The sequence below is a fragment of the Necator americanus genome, chromosome II (assembly GCF_031761385.1).
Source record: "Necator americanus strain Aroian chromosome II, whole genome shotgun sequence".
In the NCBI taxonomy this organism is placed as follows: Eukaryota; Metazoa; Nematoda; class Chromadorea; order Rhabditida; family Ancylostomatidae; genus Necator; species Necator americanus.
In genome coordinates, this window is record NC_087372.1 from 2,718,234 (window position 1) to 2,736,179 (window position 17,946).

The window sequence follows — 17,946 nt, forward strand, 5'->3', positions numbered from 1 at the left end:
TCGGTGACAAGATTGACGAAGTATTTGAGATTCAGGATATCGGACAATGCAGGATATCACTTCACGAATGCTTCTTTTTTTCAGAACTTTCGCTTCAGATTTTTCACGTTTTCTTTTCTCCTGCATGATCCATGCGTGATCAGCGAGAAGAGACATAGGATGAAGCACAAAAACAGTTTAGAACTGTCGCTTTACGCACGAACAAATACGTAAACGCACAGCGATGCGTCGATTTCGTCGGGGATTTGCGGTTTCATTGCGAGGAACTCAGTTAGAGGCGAATAGAGACTGGTTCCTCCTAAGCTGCATCGTAGACATCGAGGAGTGGGGGGGGGGTGGAGGCGCTGCATGGTGGATGGATGGACAGTGCCGGTGTGCCGCCGCCGAAGATGTGGTTCGTCGTTCGTTCCTCGAGGAGGCGGCTATGTTGAAAAAGAGGTCGGGAAGCCCGACAAAATCCGTCAAAACGATGCTGACCTGGGCACTTGAAGATCCGGACAACGGCATAGAAGAGCGGAACGAGATGAGTGAGTCGAGTAGGCGATGGGGTCATTGTGTAAGATGATTTTATTGAGGATACGAAGGCATTGAGAAAAATTTCACATTGTCTCTGTTTTCCAATGGTTTTCTCAAAAGCAGAATAATTATCAAATTTAATGGTGTAATTATAATAAATAGAAAGATCATTTATAGGAACTGTAGACTTTTGCTCATCAAAGAAATCGAAATTCGAACGAAATCGTGTCATGTGGGTGACATGGGACGGATGAGAGTGTCTGAAAAAAGTCACTTTGATAAAAATCGAGAACCTCAGCGTATTTTTGTGTTCTTAAAACCTTATAGCTGAACTTAGCGATGGGAACCTTACTTTCAAATTATGGCCTAAATTAGTTAATTAATTAATCAATAAAAAATAAATAAGTGTTTTAAAAAAAGGAAATTTTGGGTTTATTTCAACTCCGAGGTCACCAATTATAGTGTCAGCATTCGATGTCAAATAAACAAAATAAAAATAAGTTGACACAAATAAATAAATAAAGAAATAAATTCGTCGATAAATAAGTAGAATAAAAATAAATAAATTTTCCACAAAAAAGGAGCAAGTTTTTGGCCTATTTTAACTCGGTAGTTACTAATTATAATTTCTGGATCCGATGATAAATAAATGAAATAAAAATAAATAAATCGTTCACAAAAAAAAGGGAATTTTTGGCTTATTTCAACTCTGAGGTCACCAACTACAGTGTCATCGTCTGATGATAAGTAAATAAAATAAAAATAAATAAATCTTCCACACAAAAAGAGCAAATTTTTGACCTAAGTCAACTCGGTAGTTACTAATTATAATGTCTGGATTTAATGATAAATAAATAAAATAAAGATAAATAAATCTTCCACAAAGAAAAGAGCAAGTTTTTGGCCTATGTTAACTCGAAGGTTATCAATTATAGGGTCTGCATTCGGTGATAAATAAACAGAATAAAAATAAATCTCCCACAAAAAAAAAGAAATGTTTGGCCTATGTCAACTCGGAGGTTACCAATTATGGTGTTAACGTCTGATGATAAGTAAATAAAATAAAAATAAATAAATCTTTTACAAAGAAAAAGGAAATTTTTGGCCTCTTTCAACTCGGGTGTTACTAATTACAGTGTCAACGTTCGATGATTGACGTGAAACCCCACCGATCTCAGTTGGATGGATACTTCAACAACGAGGAAAAAACCATTGAATTGTAGTGCAGCGTTCACCTCCAAAACAAGTTCTTAAGGGAAGGTATGCGATTTTTTTTTCTCTTCTTCTCCGGACAGCAATTCCATAACGTTATTTGGGCACTTCTAGTCGGAATCGTTATTGCTATCGTATTGCTTTGGGTTACCATACCATGCGACACCGGCAACTGGTTTTTCCTGTCGAAACCCCACTTTATTCTTCACTTCAAAAACCTGGAAAAATCCTATCCCTCGACTTACTGACCCTTCACTCACTGAACGTGAAAATAATTGCCGATATTTCTTAACTTACCTACAGACTTTGCATAAAAGATATGAAGGGAGAGTGTTAAGGTCCCACTTTCGTCCCCCTTTCAAGTCGCTCTCGCCTTACGCCTCCCTCGCTCCGCTTATTTCATCCGAATAATTTCGGATGTATTTCCTGGTTTTTTTTGTGAAATCTCACATTCGTTCTTCTTTCGACTGACCTAGTTTCCACTTGTTTGTCCGTAAATCATAGCCTAAAACTCTGGAACTTTCTAGCGTCGCTTTCTTTTTCGAAGCTTTCTCGTTGTCCCCTTCAATGCTTTTGGAGCAAAGTTCTTTCGGAATTTTTCACTCTTTATGATTTCTGAAAATGAAAATTGTTCAAAGAAAAATTTCAGTGCGAAAAACTCCGAAAAAAATTATTTTTTCAACGAATAATTGGTAAACTTCAGAAATTTTCACCTGGTTTCGTTCTTATTTTGTTCACTTTTTATCGTTACCTAATTAAAATTATTTGGAATCGTGTAGGGATTTCGTGATTTTGGCCAGTTTTCTTAGCTGCATACAAGTGCATGAGATGAATCTTCGGGAATATTCCGACGACGTTCAAAAATGAAAGCTGTTAGTTTTCTGGAGGACTTTTCCGTACTTACTAGTTGTAGAGGGATCAATTCGTTCCGCTGCAAAACTGTACAGAAACCGTAAAAGGCTTAAAAATGGGTGCATAGCTGGTTGAAAATAAGAAAAAATAAAATAAAACTTAGATAAAATAAGATAAAATAGAAATATAATAAAATAAAACTTAGATAAACTAAGATAAAATAAAAATAAAATAAAATAAAACATAATAAAAATAATATTTAAATAGTATAATTATTATTTAACAATTATTAGATAATAAAATATAAATGAAGAAACTAAAACTGTCTCAAAAAAATTGAAATCTGAAATTTGAAATTGAAATCGAGGACAATTATATGATTATCCGAAAATAGCTGGAAAAAAAAGAGGGAGCAGATATTTGTAAAAACATGGCTGGATCTTTACGGTGCTCTATCAGAGAACAACAAAAGGGGAGTGGTCAAAGACTTTTAAGTGCTTCGCCGTCGCCGCTTCAACTGGGAGAAAAAGTGTGACAAGAATGCTCGAGTCGATCCTCTTCATTGAAGTCTTTCAGAGAAGCTCTTGTGCTCCTTTTTATCCACCCTCCTAAAACCAGAGGCTCTTCACTTCATTCATAAGAGAACCATTGATTAAAATAGTGCTTTTCAGCAGCAATTTTCAGCCACGCTACCGTGTTTGTCCTTTGCAGCTTCGGATGGAATTTAAATTTAAATTAGCCTGCTTCCTAATGCTGCAAGCGCTGCATGGCGAAGCACCGTATTTTTTCGTGATCGTTTTATGACCGTCAGATCGGTATCGTGTAGCGAATGTTGTCTGGAAGAGAAAAAAAGCGCATGAACTTAGGTGGGTTTAGGAGCGGAATAATGGTTTGACGTTAAACCTGAAGCAAAAGGGGAAAAGTAGAGAACGAATCCTGTTTCTCCACAGTCCTTAGTTCTTAAGTTGTGAATAATTGGATTAAAAACATTACTTTTCCATTCTAAAGAAAACTGCAAGCATGCATCTTGAGAAATTTAAGATTCCTACACATAATCGACTAAAATACGGTAAAAGGACGAACGATAATTGGTAATTTTCAAGAGGGTTTGAGTCTTTTCAAACATTTTCAGGAGAGACTCGAACATCGAATTCAAACTCGGTTGCCATCTTGCATTCTTAACCTTTCCAAAAAGTAATAAATAACAAAAACCTAACAAACAACTTTGGCGAAATTCAAGTGAGAGCTGCTGTTTCTTGTTTCTGTTTTCTCTCTTCTATTTTGCGTAACAATCATAGTTGTTTTCAAATAAATAAATAGATAAATAAATAAGTAAATGAATAAATGATCACTTACCATCAACACGGACGTAAACAATTAATTGTATTATTTTCTACGTTATACCGATAGTTTCTTATCTTAGTTTTTTTTTTTGGTAAAACTCAAATTGCAGAAGTCGCTTAAACAATTGAATTGGTTACTGTAGCTGTTAGTTGAGTACTGTACTGGTCCAAAGAAAGATCTATATGCATGTGTTGTTATTGGAGAACTGTTGTGGAATTATCTGACAAAGTTTTTTTTTCCTGGGAAATCCAAACGAGATCACAAGGATTCGATTCGGAATCGGTTGGGGGAAATTTAGTCGAATGTATAATAATTGAATAAATAATAAATAATGAATAAATAAATAAATAAATGGCAGGTAATAGAGAAAATTAAGATTAATTAGTAAGAAGCTAAGACTAATTTTACAACTATCCACTATTTTATGTTTTTATTTCATTGTGTTATTTCTACTTCATAACGTCACTTTCTTATCTTCTTAAGATTTATACATGTATTAAATTTATTATTTTTATTATTGTTCTTTTTCATTATTTTTTTATTATTTTGTATTGTATGTATTTAAGTATAATATGGATAGTAATGTTAATTATACGCGATAAGTTAATATAAGTGACTTATATGAAAACTGGAAAGCGAAAGGTTCCCGTAACGGATCAATACGCACATTTTGCTTGTGCTGAAACTTTTAGTGGTGACTATGATCGCAAGGTATCATATTGCTTTCGAGCGAGCAGATTCTTTCGCGTCACCCGTGAAATCTGGAATACCGTACCACCTTAACCAGACTTCCAGCCGGGACATAATACACCGAAGATAAAGTGCTTTCATCGGTAATACGATGAAAAAAAAAGAAAAAAAAAGAAGAAAGTGATTGATGGTTGGGAGGGGAGTTGGAGGCGGTTTTTTTTCTTGCAGTCCGTCATCGAAAGACCTTTGTGAAGGTGTGCAAAAAGTGCGGAAGATACAGGCGCGGATCACACAAAGTGTCATAAAGTGAAAGCGAAGAAGAAAAGGGAAACTGTAATTAGTTGTGTAGTAGGAAAAAAAATTGCGACGAGGAACTATCGCTTTGCTTATTTACTGACCACAAAAAACAATGACGCTAGGTACTGATTTTACATACATTATAGGTCGACTAGCTCGATCGTATGTAGACAAAGACAAGCCTTAATCTCTTTACGACCTTCCCTTGCCCTTTGTTGACATTTTTCTACGTCGACCAGTTTAGTGGAGACGTGGAGTGCATGGATTCAGTAAGTTGAGCTGGCTGGCTCAGTCACTGAGAAACTGGTTCCTCGCCCCGCAGATTCCAAACGGTGCTTGTCCCCCGCTTGCCGTTGCTAAAATTCTCTATTTACTGACCTTGGTCACAGTGACAATTTAGAGAAAGAAACGAAAAAAAATGTAAGGAACCGAATTTTGAAGTCAGGTGAAAAAAAAGCAAAGCAGAACCCGAAACGAAAGAAATAATAAAGAAGGTGATGTTTGGCGTTTGAGTGTTAGAAGTGGACGTTCTTTTTCGTTGAAATGGGTGAAAATAGCTAATTCTAACTTCTTTCAGCCGTTCTAATGAGCTCATTTGAAAATCAAAAACCGAAAAGTGCCAGTTCTTTTCGGAAAGTTCTGGAAGTGGGAATTATGCACCCGTAAGTACGTTGGATTCAATTTCATCTCCTTTTGATCCCGATCCTTGAAAAAATGTCTCGAACTTTCTCGACCTGTTCCATTAGCGCTTATTTCGCGAATCTCACCGCTACAAATTTTCGCTAAGCGCATTTGTGAAACTTTTATAAAGATGTACTTTCGAACGAAAATTTACTAATTCCCTGAAAAATCGGTCCCAACGAGGCACCGGAGGTGGTAATGGTGTAGCCGGTAGAAGGTGCTCTGCTGCGCCATTTCACGGTCGATGGTTCGAAACCGCCCTCGATCAGGTGGAACGTTTTATTCGTGCCCGCCGGCGATAAATTAGTACTGGACTTGTCTACGAGGATAAAAACACTGACTTGATACGATCGCTTGCGTTCGTAAACCTCACATAATTCTGAACTGAGCGAACTCGTTATCGCATCCGAAGCGGAAAAATTGGCGCTAGAAAATTTATCTTTTATTCGTTACTGAGGTCCTGGAAAGTATGTTTTTGGCTCTAATCGAATTTTTTCGATGTGGCTCGTGGCGTAAGGAAAGAGACGACAAATTTATGGAATGCAAAATATGATATTTCTATTTTTTTTTCAAGCAGAACCTCCGCTGTAGATAACAAATTGCTGTAAGTAGGGAGAAGGAGGCGTATACGACGCTATGAGCTGCTGAAGTGCTAAAAATCGCTACAAGCCGGCCAAGGATCGTAGCGTATAGCGGTCAGGGGCATCCTCAAGGGGATTCCTTTTTTCCTCTCCTCCATATTCGCTGAGGAACGACCGTGCAATTCCGCGCGGAGTTTTTGAATTCCTTGGAAGATCCGGACAAACTTCTCCAAGAACTCAAACTCTCTAAGAAACTTAATAAAGAATAAAGGATAAAATTTTCGGCGTCAGTAGGAGGTCAGCTCAAAAACGTGGTCAAAATAGGTAAGTACTGCTAAGATAAGGATAAGGGAGTGGAAATTCTGTAAGAGATCAAATAGGGTATATGCTTTATAAAACGGAGCTATGTTGGGAATGCTGTCCGTAAAGGGATTCTGCAAAATTGCGTGTCTGCGATTTTTCTGTGGCTAAGAAAAGAATGGAAAGATGAGTCTGACGCTCGGACGAATGCGCACACCACAAGAGATTCAAGACCTGTCATTTGTACGGGTATGGTCGAGTGAATATGTGACGCTGGCCACGCCCACCCGTTCTTTTCCAGAAAGAAAAACGGCGAGATGCCTCAAAGATTCACACTGTGCGACGTATCGCGTACTGTTAAACAACGAACGGGTAGAACGCAAATTAATCTGACATTGCTAATTATTGTTTCTTCTTTGTAAAGCTGGAAAATGTTCCAAATTTTCTTTTTTTTTTCTTAAATATTTTTTGTGGTAATCTTTTCTGGAATGTTCTCCAATTCTCAATAGAAGAGGATGATTTAGTGGAGTAAAGCTGGAAGAATGGAGATTATGAATTCAATGCACAAATTTCCGATTAGGGGAAACATGTGAAAAGTTCAGTTTGAAGGAATTTTCTGGAAATTATCGGAGTTGCGCTGAATTTTTGAGAGAAATATTCCCGAAAAAAAAATGACAAAGAAAAAAGAAAAGAAGGAAAGGAAAGCGAAAGACAATGAGCCATGTGAAAATTTCCAATTAATTAGATTTTTTTTAAAAAGAGTACTGCTAATTTTTGGATGGAGTTGTGTAAGTTTTGAGGGTAAGTGCAGAAAAATTCCTGAAAGAAAGGACAGAGGAAAAAGGGAAAAAAGGAGAAGAAAGCGAAAGAAAAAGAGCCATACGATAATTTTAAACTAATTAAAGATTTCTTTTTAAGGAAAGCGTTTCTTTCCAGAGCAGGACGTTTTTTTTTCTCTCCCACATTTTGCTAGGATTGAAATAGAAAATATCCAGAACTTGGGAAATGTTGTCGAGAGAAATTTCGGGCTGATTCCATGTGTCCAATCCTATTAGCTGATTTTATAACGTCCCCTCTCTCTTCCGCCTTCGTTTCGAAGCAAAAAAAAGCACCGGATTGTGGTTCCATGATAATCTTATCTGTACATATTTTATATTTTATATAACTGTCTGATGTTAACTCTTTTCTCATTCACTTATCGAAAAAAACTTCCTGAGATTCGAATGCCTTTAACGATGAGTGGAACGTTGAAAGTGTGGAAAAATGCGATGTGAGTTCCCGAACGATGTTTTACTTCTCTAAACACTTCTAATTAATGAGTTATGTGCTAAACTGGAACCGTTAATTTTTTGAAGCTAAACGTTGTAACATTCCAGCTGCTATTCATTCAGTGGTTTTGCGAAAAATATTCTCATTGGAAGAAGAACGAATTGAAAACTATACTGAGCTATTTTATAGTTATTAATTATTGGGCAAAGACGTTTTTTCTTACATTTTAAAGACATTTCCACTGTTAAAAATGTTTTTTTGTGGCAAAATGTATTCCGTAGTTATTCTGGATAGTATTGAATAATAATCATTCTAACTAGTAGTAGTTGAAAACATCAATCACGTATAGCAGAAATTTTTCTTCCTAAAAAAATTTTGAAATATTAATTTCAATTTAATTCATTATTATATGTAATTTTTATTTATTTAATTTTTTTGTTAATTAAAAAAATAATTGCCCATGTTTGACTGTCTTTGAATTTGAAAAATAAAGACGATCAATACCAATCTTGGCTACAGCTCAAGGAAATCAATAAAAAAATACTTATATCCACAATTACTTATTTACTGCATCATCTATGATGATTTTTGCACTATAATATTTTTAATTTAATTTAATTTATTTTTGGGCAGAGTGGGACGCAATCGATTAGAGGTCTGTTGTAGCCACACGATCGATGGTTCGAAACCGTCCTAGTGCGAACCAAAACGTTCATTCCTTTGGGTTATGATGGCACCAATTCTTCATCGGGAAAAGTGTGAAAAAAAAACTTGGCAATGAAATCTACCAGAAGTTTTCTATAGCAAAAAAGACATAGATCTCTCTTACCAGTGTTGATATTATTATTATTATTATTATTATTATTATTATTATTATTATTATTATTATTATTATTATTATTATTATTATTATTATTATTATTGCTATTATTGTATTACATGTGCTAGTTCCCTAGTTTTGTTTACTTTTATCCACAAAATCCAAGGAGTGCGCATTCAACAACCTAATATGTTGTTGAAATTGCCCTGCTTGAAAATAAGCCAGTCAGTTGAGAATTTCTTCGACGAGATGACGAGCCGAATCGGGAATGAACGGCTGAGAAAATCTGGATCAAAGCCAGTCTTGACGATGTTGTTCGCTTCCGATCCAGCATCAAGCTTCGAGGTAGATTGAATCGAACCTCACCGTATGAAATTGGGGAGGTTTCGGCGAAAAAAACACACACACATTCTACAAGATCTCAGAGATGACTTTAACCCAGAAATTGGCTCCAGAAGACCTGAGGGGTTTAGGTTTTTGGATCCGTGGTCGAGGAGAGATGACTCTATCCATCATGACGACCAGGACCATCCAGACGAGAATGAATATTTCTTGAAGCTCCCCTCTCTGATTGTTCCATAATAAATTCGACCATATTATCACCAGGGTCTAAAAGGTTTTGCTCAACGGGTGCCGCTTTTCCAGAATTTTCACATAAAATAGACTATCGTCTGTTCTAAGGAAGATTTTTTTTCTCGAAAACCAGAGAAAGTTGTTAAAGTTTACAAGCCAGACGCCCAAACCATAATCCAAAGTTGGAGACTCTTCTTCGCTTTTTTTCGACTTGTTTCTGGAAACATAAAACATCCGACAAAGAATACGGTCGTTTCCTTGTATGATCGCCTGGAAAATGAGAGCAGAAGATGCTTTGAAAACCATCAAGGATTAATGTGGAACCGCACCGACCGCAGCCACCGCGACCATGAACCGAGCGTGGAGTTCGCGAAGCTTCGCAGAGAAGCGGTAAATCAAGACCGCGGATCTCAGAAGAGGATCAGCTCGTCGAGACTTCGCCAATCGTTAAATGAATACGACCACTCCTCGAAACTTAACAAGGAGAGGTGTTGAAGGAACGTCATGTCCTCGAGAGGCGGATAAGGAAGATCACCAACGATTTTTACAATGATTTCTTCGAAATCCACATCCATCTAACTCAGGATCCGAAGGAAGACGAATATGTCCTTAAAAAGGTCCTCTCTTTCGAAGGGGGAGGTGGAGTGTGATAGCATGTCTTACTTCGAGCGTCGGGACCTTTTTTGGTCAGGCATGGTAAGAAAAAAATTGTACAGTACCCGTCCCCAGAACAATCATCATTGACATGAAATGAGAGAGTTCCGATTGAACGATACTATCCTCCTTAAATTTCAAGGATAAAAAGTCTTGATCTACCTTATAACATTACTTCTCAAAAATTTCCCCTAGAGGAAAGTTTTGCTAGGATAAAATTTAAGTAATAATTAAATAATAATAACAATATTTAAATAATTAGAATATTAAAATTTGAAATCTAAAATAAGGACGAAGAGGTAAAAGAAGCGGCAGCTGCACTGCTGCCTCAATAGCGTTGGATAGCGACCTGTTGAAAAGGTTTATTTAGTTCCTTGTTTAAAAATTATTAAAAAAACTGAACGTTATTTAAAAAAAATTCAAAAATATCCAAATGCTCGATTAGGAGAGCATCCTCTCAGCAATTTGGATATTTTTTAGTCGGAATAATGGGGAATTTTGCGAAGAATTAATTCAAAAGGTGTATGTAGAAGAATAAATGCTAACAGATTGAATTAAAAAAAAACTATATATTTTAATGAATTTTTCAAATTCCCCCCGGAAAACTGGTCTTTTCGTGTGATGCATCGTGCACTTTAATGAGATTGTGAACATTTTAAACTTTTAATTACTTTTAATGCATCGGATCATGGTGAAATTAGCTTTCTATGCGATTACAGATATTTAACACTGATCAAACTAGTTCTGTACCCGTGAAGGGGAAAAAAAATCTAACCCACTAATTAGTGAGGTGAAAAGAATTTTGTTCCCTCAGACTAAGGACGATAACTTTAAGTGCTAATCCTTAACTGAACGAAAAAAAAAGAGGAAAGAAGAAACGCGCTGAAGCGTCAAGTGTGATACTCGTTTTATCCCCGATCCACAAGCGTATCCTTGGCGGGTAAAACTTCAAACGGGCCGAGATTGTTTGATGAGTTTTTTGCAAGAGTTGACGTTGTGTCGTATCCATCAAATGGAATTTTTTTTCCCCCAAAGGAGTTCAATTTGAAATCAAAATGTCCATACATTTTTTTGTGGATACAGTAGGATCTTGATCTTGAGGTGGAGTGTAGGGTTTATGGAATTTTGACGGAGAAAAGAAAATGGCTTGAAAAATAAAAATTAAATAAATAAATAATAATAAAATAATTGGTCAATAAAAAATAATAAAAATAATAATAATAATAATAATAGCCTAAATAAAAAGTAGCCCGGACTCAGATGTGGCGGAAGAAGCGCAGCACTTGATCGAGCGTAGAATGAAAAACAATTTATTTTGGTCTGCTTATATAGAAGTGTGGTAAGCTGTTGCGAGACTATGGTTGTGGTGGAGGTGGTGGTGGTTCTGGAGGTGGCGGTGGTGGTGGAACCGGCTTACTCCTTCGATGAAGAGGAGCACGTTTACGGCGGAGTAGCTCTCGCGGACAAGGTATACTGTTTGTTGGTTGGTTGGTTGGATATAAATGGACCGAAGCGAGTTATACTTGGCATTGAGGAATGTGGTTAGAGGAAAAAGTGTGGACGACGCGCGCGGCCGGAACGAGAATCGCGCTCGAAAACGGCCCGCCACCGCCGCGACCGATTCGTCGAGGAGAGGCACGGCATCGAGGAGAGGCACGGCGCACGCGCACACACACACACACGCCGAGAATCGGGAAAAGGGTTTTATGTTCAGCTGATCGCTGAGGAACTGGTTGGTTGCTTGATGTGGAATAATAATGTGCTATAGGTGTGTGCTTAGATATAAGAGGGATGATGAGGAATGTGGATGGATGAGGCCGCCGGATGATAAAGTGCCGCCGCTATTACGGATATTCTGATATGACAATACGTCTATGTTCTGCTCAAAGCTTAAAGATAGCATCCTCAGGGGATACGGTAGATGAACGTGACTCCATTTTGAATGGAATACATCGAAATATTCAATACTCAGCTCAAGTCGATATTTTTCCAGTTTTATAAATTGTTTTTTTTAAATAAATTTTTATAAATTTTTTCCTAGTCTTTTATTTCCTTTCTATTTTATTTATTTATTTATTTATATCTCTTTATTCCCTTCTTTCTTTATTCTTTTCTTTCCTTTTTTTCTTTACTCAATTTTGTACCGAGTGAAAAGAAAATGAAGAGAATGGGAATAGAACAAAGAGTTAGAAAATCACACCACTACCAAGTACTGTGTGATCTCGCTTCAGATAGGCTGCGGAAGAACCGCGGATAACAAATCTACTCTCTTTGCTAGGATGCAAGAAAAATTTCAATTGAATGGAAGGATTAGCTTAAATTGTAGATCTTAGCGACAGAAACAAGTCGTGAAATGTCGTAAAGGTATTTTGGAAGGTTAGAGGATACGGTGGTTCTAATTTATCCAATTCTGGTTCTAATTTATCAAAAATTTATTTAATTTATTTACAATTTATTTTTTTCAGGATATGTAAGTTTCTCGTGTGAATGATCTCGAAGAGGTAAAAGAAAGCAATTTGTAACGATTAAAATGCGAAACCGAACATTTGTAACAAAAAAGAAATGATCTTAGGTGATTTTTTTGCTTGTTTTGTCGTTGTTGATTGTTTACATCGCGAAGTGAATACACAGTAAATTCTGAGTCTCTTTGTAGACTATTGAGCTAGACCGATCTAGCGCTCACAAATCGATTTTTGTCCAAAAAAAAAGTGATAAAAATGAGAAAAAAAAGACAAGGATGAAGTTGTGGACAGGGATGAGGGTGGATTATTGAGAGAAGACGGAACTTACTAATGTTCGAAATAAAATAATTCCACTAACAATTCGGTTGCATCGAATTCCTCTTTATTGCTATTTTCGGCTTTTTTTTCTATTTCTTGAATTATTCAAAACTTTAAAGCGTTCTTTCTTCTTTAAAAATCTAAAAAAATAAAATTCTTTAAAAATTCACACTTCATATTTTCGATTAAAAAATAAGTAAATAGTATAGAAAGCCTTGCATCATCATTTCTTCTGATTTTTCTTAACTTAAGAGAAAGAGGGAGCAATAATTATAATCGCTGCTTATAGTAGACCAGCTTTGATGAGCTTTGTGTGGGCGTAGCAATAATAACTACATATTAGCAGCTGTGAGGAACCTGTAAAGAATCTGACCTCCACACAGGTACCACGTGAGGATGAGGGAGAAAATTTCTGTATTGTCCGGAAAGCAGACTGAAATAAGGATTTCTGTATCGATTTCTGTATTTATCTCCAAAACCAAAATGATGAAGGAGAAAAGTGGTTCGAGTCTAATAAAAAAATCAACAGAACTCCTTTTAATTCAAATGTGCGTTCCTATGCCTCTGGGACCTCGTCATACTTCTGTCTATGACTAATAAAGGTCCCATACTAAGCTACTACTCGCAGACGCACTAATAAAAAAACACAGAAATCCTTTTTTCCACGAAAAAAAATGCAAAAAATATAGTTGCTTATCGATTTTCTTAGTTCTGACATCTGAGATTTTTTGTGATGAACATCTCCCTGTGGATTACACTTCTCCTTCAGGAAAAAGAAGCAGAGAATGATTCCTAACTTTAATTTTTACTTGTGGCATTAAGTGGGATCAACACGGTTAAGATGGTCATAACGTTTCTGTCAGGACGAATTAAATTACTACAGTTATTTATTTTATTATTGTTTCATTTATTTTTAATTATTTATTCCATTATTATTATTACGCTATCGACTATTATTCCACCTTAAACCTAGAATCGAGTAAGATTATCAAAATTTAATTAGGTTAAATTGTAAAAGATTAAGTTGCAAAAGTAGCTTAATTGTAAAAGATCAGAAATTAAACGCTGTACTTAAATTATTTTTAACCCTTGAACTCATTATTTACAAATAATTAACTTATTACCAGCGTCGTTGATTGTTTTGTTCTCTCCATTGTTGTAGAGCTATGTAAGTTTCAATTCTCATTCTTCTTCAAGATTTTTTTCTGGAGCGAAGCGTTTTCAGGAAAAAAAAAATTAGAAAGAAAAGAGAAGGGGAATCACAGCGCCACTTCCGAAAGAATTCCTTCAACTTTTTTTTTCTTCTACGTTAGTTTAAATGAATAAGGACGTCAAAAGCGAAAAACAATGTTTGTTCACAGTTTTTAGATGTTATGGTGAAGTCTCAATGTTGTTTTACCCCCCGAAAAAAAACCACGAAGGAATTTCAAAGTCAAGCTTAACAAACTTTAATTTTTTTGTGATAATCTAAATAATAACAATAATTACAGCAGAGATAAAATTAATGGTTATGTAGTCCATTCGAGAATAGGAAAAAGCAGCGGAGGGAACCTGCCTGTTCGACCTCACGGACATCCGGCCCTCTCTCGTAGGCGTATCGAATACGAAATCGTGTGAAAAGCTTTTAAGGATGTCCAGTTTGAACAACAGTACGTACGATTGACGAGTGAGTGAAAAGTTATAATTTTTTTGAGGGGAAATGGATATGACAAATGGCGAGAACAACTCAATTACAACACATTTCCACGGATAATTTTACATGGACACATGAAAATTGGAGGACAAGTAGTCATGTAGAAAGAAAAAATCGTCTATGAAGGGTAGGTATAGGCTTTAGGAGAAGAAAAAAAGCTAAAATTTTGAGTTTCCGTCACAAAATGCATAACTGACGATTCAATAATATTCGAAAAAAAACTTAAATTTAAAATTGAAGAAACTTTCAGCGTAAAAATTTTGGAAATTTTTTTAAAAAAATTACTCACTTGTCCCCTCCCCTTTCCCCCCCCTTCTTCTCGTTTTCTGTTTTTTTCCCCCCTTTTCCTTCTCCGCCTCTTTTTTTTTTTATCTTATTTTCCTTTTCCTCCCTTTTCCTTGTTTTTTTTATCCTACTGCTATCCTCTATTTTTATGTGAATTGATTTTATATGATTGGAGGATATCACAGCTCTTTCACGCATTAAATCAATAATGCAGTAATTCAGTAATAATCAGTAATAATCAATAGTGTTTGGTAGTGACCACCCAAAAAAATCTCAAGCTATTTACATCACTTTGTTTCCTTGTGTACATCGTGGACTCACATCCGGTTCATGGATTCGTTTATCCACGATGACGTCACTTTCGAGTGTTATGAGATTTCTTAGGAGAGGTCTTTATAAGATGGGAAACGCAAGTATTGAGGCAAATAGTGGGCAAACTGAAAATATGGGAAATATATGAGAAATGTATGGGGGACGGAAATTGGTTTCCGGGTGATCCGTTCCTTTCTTAATGGTCTGCGCTGATTGTTGAAATAATTAAGGGGTTTTGTTGTATGCGTGTTGTTTTCCACACCTATTGTGTTCGGTGTGTTGCGCGATTGCTGCGGTTCGCGGTTGCTTCGTGTGTGCCTTCCCTTTTTTATTATCTCGTTTTGCTTTTTTTGGTTTTGATCTTTTTAATGCTGTCCTGCCTTTCTCCTGGCTGGCCGGGCTTTGTTGATTTTCATTTAATTCTTTTAAGGTTCATTTTGGTTCCTTATGAGTCGTTCCTGTCCTGCTCCTGGACTCCTGGATTGCTGTTGTTTATTTCTGGCTGGCTAAAAATAAGGTAAAATATGGAAAATATTATATTGGGGTTGTTTGGTTTTTCGTTGCGTTTGTTTATTTGGAGGTTTTTCGCTGTCGTTGTTGCTTTCTTTTTCGAAATTTTTTCTCTTTCAGCCTTTCAAAAAAAAGATTAAAAGAAAATTAAATCGAGATTGGAATCTATTTCTTCTCGCGGAAATTGTTTGAGAAATTGTTAATTTCATCTTTTTCATCTTGCGGAAATAGTTTGAGAGAAAAATCCGGAAAAGGAGAGCTTCAATGAAATGGCTTTTGTTACCTATATCGAATATGTATACATATACTTTTGTTTACAGGAATACGCGCATCCACCAGGGCGCCCGTACTTTCCCTTTTTTGCAAAATAGTAGCAAGAAAACTGAAATTAGCATGAAATCAAATAAAGACTTACAAATTTCTAACTTTCATGGATATGTTAAGGATAAAGGGTCTTAGACGCGCGTAAGGGACTAGAACACTTCCGGTAGTTGCTTACTCAAAGCTGAGTCTGGATGGATCTATGATCTCTAACTACTTTTTGATGGAAATTATCGTGTTTTCGATCTTTCAATCTTTTTCATTTTTGAAGGAATGATCAAATAAAAAAAAAACACTTATAAAAGACAAACCAGAACTTCGAAAAAAAAAACATTTTTTTCTGCAACAAACAAGAAAGTTTTCCAGCGTTACTGCGGAAGCTTTTAGAAACTTCTAAAACACCGCTTTTTTATTTCAAATTTTGTACCAAAATGAGAAAAACAAAACGCTTTTAAACATTCCTCTGAAATTCAGTTATAAGGAATAGTCGGTAAGTGGTTCCACTGGCAATGGCTGCAGCACGGTCCGATGAATGGTTCGTAACCGCCCTAGTGCTAACCAGGCCTTTCATTCCTTCGCGGTCTGGATATAATTGGTACCAGATTTGTGTCCGCGAGGATAAAAACGCCGACGTAACACATTAGTTAGCCCCGCGCCCCACCCACCCATCCGAAACCATTGTACAGGCTAGTTAAGCGGTCGTAAACCTCTAACGATTCGGAATTGAAGTGAACGTGGTGGCGCACGCGAAGCGGAATGATTAACGACATATTGTCCTTTATTCTTTTATTGTAATGTAATGGAAAAAAAATCGCGTGAAATAAATCGCGAATTTATGAGGGTTGAATTAAATTAAACATTCGTTTAATGAAATGCAAAATTCACGGTGAAAAAATGGATTCAAGTTGGATTTTAGCTGAAGGATATCATGAAATTAAAAAAAAGGAAAAGAAATCAAGCACTGAAAAGGAAGACACTGGAAAATCCTAAGCGATCGCCGCTCATACGCAGGGAATTCCCCTCGCTAGCCCCGGAGGAGACAGGCCACGGCAAGCAATCCAGCCGACACCACCGTAGATCCTATCAGAATCCGATAATCTAGTTGAAAGTCTACGATCTGCTGGAGAAAAAAAAGGAACGGAAGAATCGGAGTCGGAAAATGAGGGTGAACGAGTTATGCACCGCTCCGACACCACCACCGTGTCATTCGACGACGACGACGATGACGACGAACAGAAGATCGTGCGATGATTAGATGATTCTTGTGTGGAACGGTAGGCGGTACGATTTGATTTATGTACTGGAAACGTCGGAAAACATGGAAAAACCATCAGAGAAAAAATAGATTCCAATCTAGCATATTTTTTCTCAGTTTCTGATTTGATTTAATTTTCTTTTATTTTTTTTTGAGAATGTAGACTATCGCTGAAACTGAGAAAAAATTTTTGTGATTTTTGAGAGAACGTAGAAGTTGCAGTTCGAGGATTTTCGAGACACATTTTTCCAATATCAATTTAAAAATAATAATAAATAAAAATATCGCATAGTCACTTTAGTTTTATATTCACTATTGATTAAGTATGTTTCCTATAAAGCGCACTATCATTAGTTCTAAAAACGATTTAAGGGTTTTATTCGTCGAATTTTCTAATTTTTCCCGCCAACCTTCACATTGTTTCTTTATTTTGGTTTTATTCAAACTATTGTTTGTTATTCTATTCTACTCTATTCTTGTTTTTTTTTTCTTACATAAACTATTCTTAGTTATCTTCCTTTTATTGATTTGTTGATTACTTTTTTATTACTTTGCCCATTATTTTTCTGACTGGAAGAATGATAATAATGTGAAGTAACAAATATATACAAATATATATGTATATAAATATCAGAAATAAAAATAAAAATAATAATAATAATAATAATGGTAATAATAATAGTAATAATAATAGGAGTGATAATAGTAATAATAATAGTGATAATAATAATAATAATAGTGATAATAATAATAATAATAATAATAATAATAATAATAATAATAATTAGAAAAAGTCGACGGTTTTTACAGCAATTCGTCATCGTTGAGGATTTGGAACCCGCACCTAGCCTATACAATGACTTCCCGAAGGTCTAGTCAGTGATTTTATCCTTCCAGGGAGATATGGTACTAATTTATCGACCCCAGAGGGATGAAAGGCTTGGTTTGCATTAGGGCGGTTTCGAACCCTTTACCGTGTGACTGGCTACAGCGGACCTTTT

At 36.0% G+C, this 17,946-nt stretch overlaps 2 protein-coding genes across 2 annotated transcripts; both read left to right on the forward strand.

Annotated features, from left to right (window-relative positions):
- Positions 1–355: 355 nt before the first annotated feature.
- Positions 356–8,690, forward strand: RB195_016691 (uncharacterized protein; the record flags this gene model as incomplete). Its single annotated transcript, XM_064183334.1, has 2 exons — positions 356–527; positions 8,575–8,690. 2 exons carry the CDS (start codon positions 356–358, stop codon positions 8,688–8,690), a joined length of 288 nt encoding a protein of 95 aa, XP_064039215.1.
- Positions 8,691–11,146: 2,456 nt separating this feature from the next.
- Positions 11,147–16,941, forward strand: RB195_016692 (uncharacterized protein; the record flags this gene model as incomplete). Its single annotated transcript, XM_064183335.1, has 2 exons — positions 11,147–11,330; positions 16,793–16,941. The coding sequence occupies 2 exons, from the start codon at positions 11,147–11,149 to the stop codon at positions 16,939–16,941; spliced, it is 333 nt and encodes a 110-aa protein (XP_064039216.1).
- Between the last annotated feature and the right edge of the window lie 1,005 nt (positions 16,942–17,946).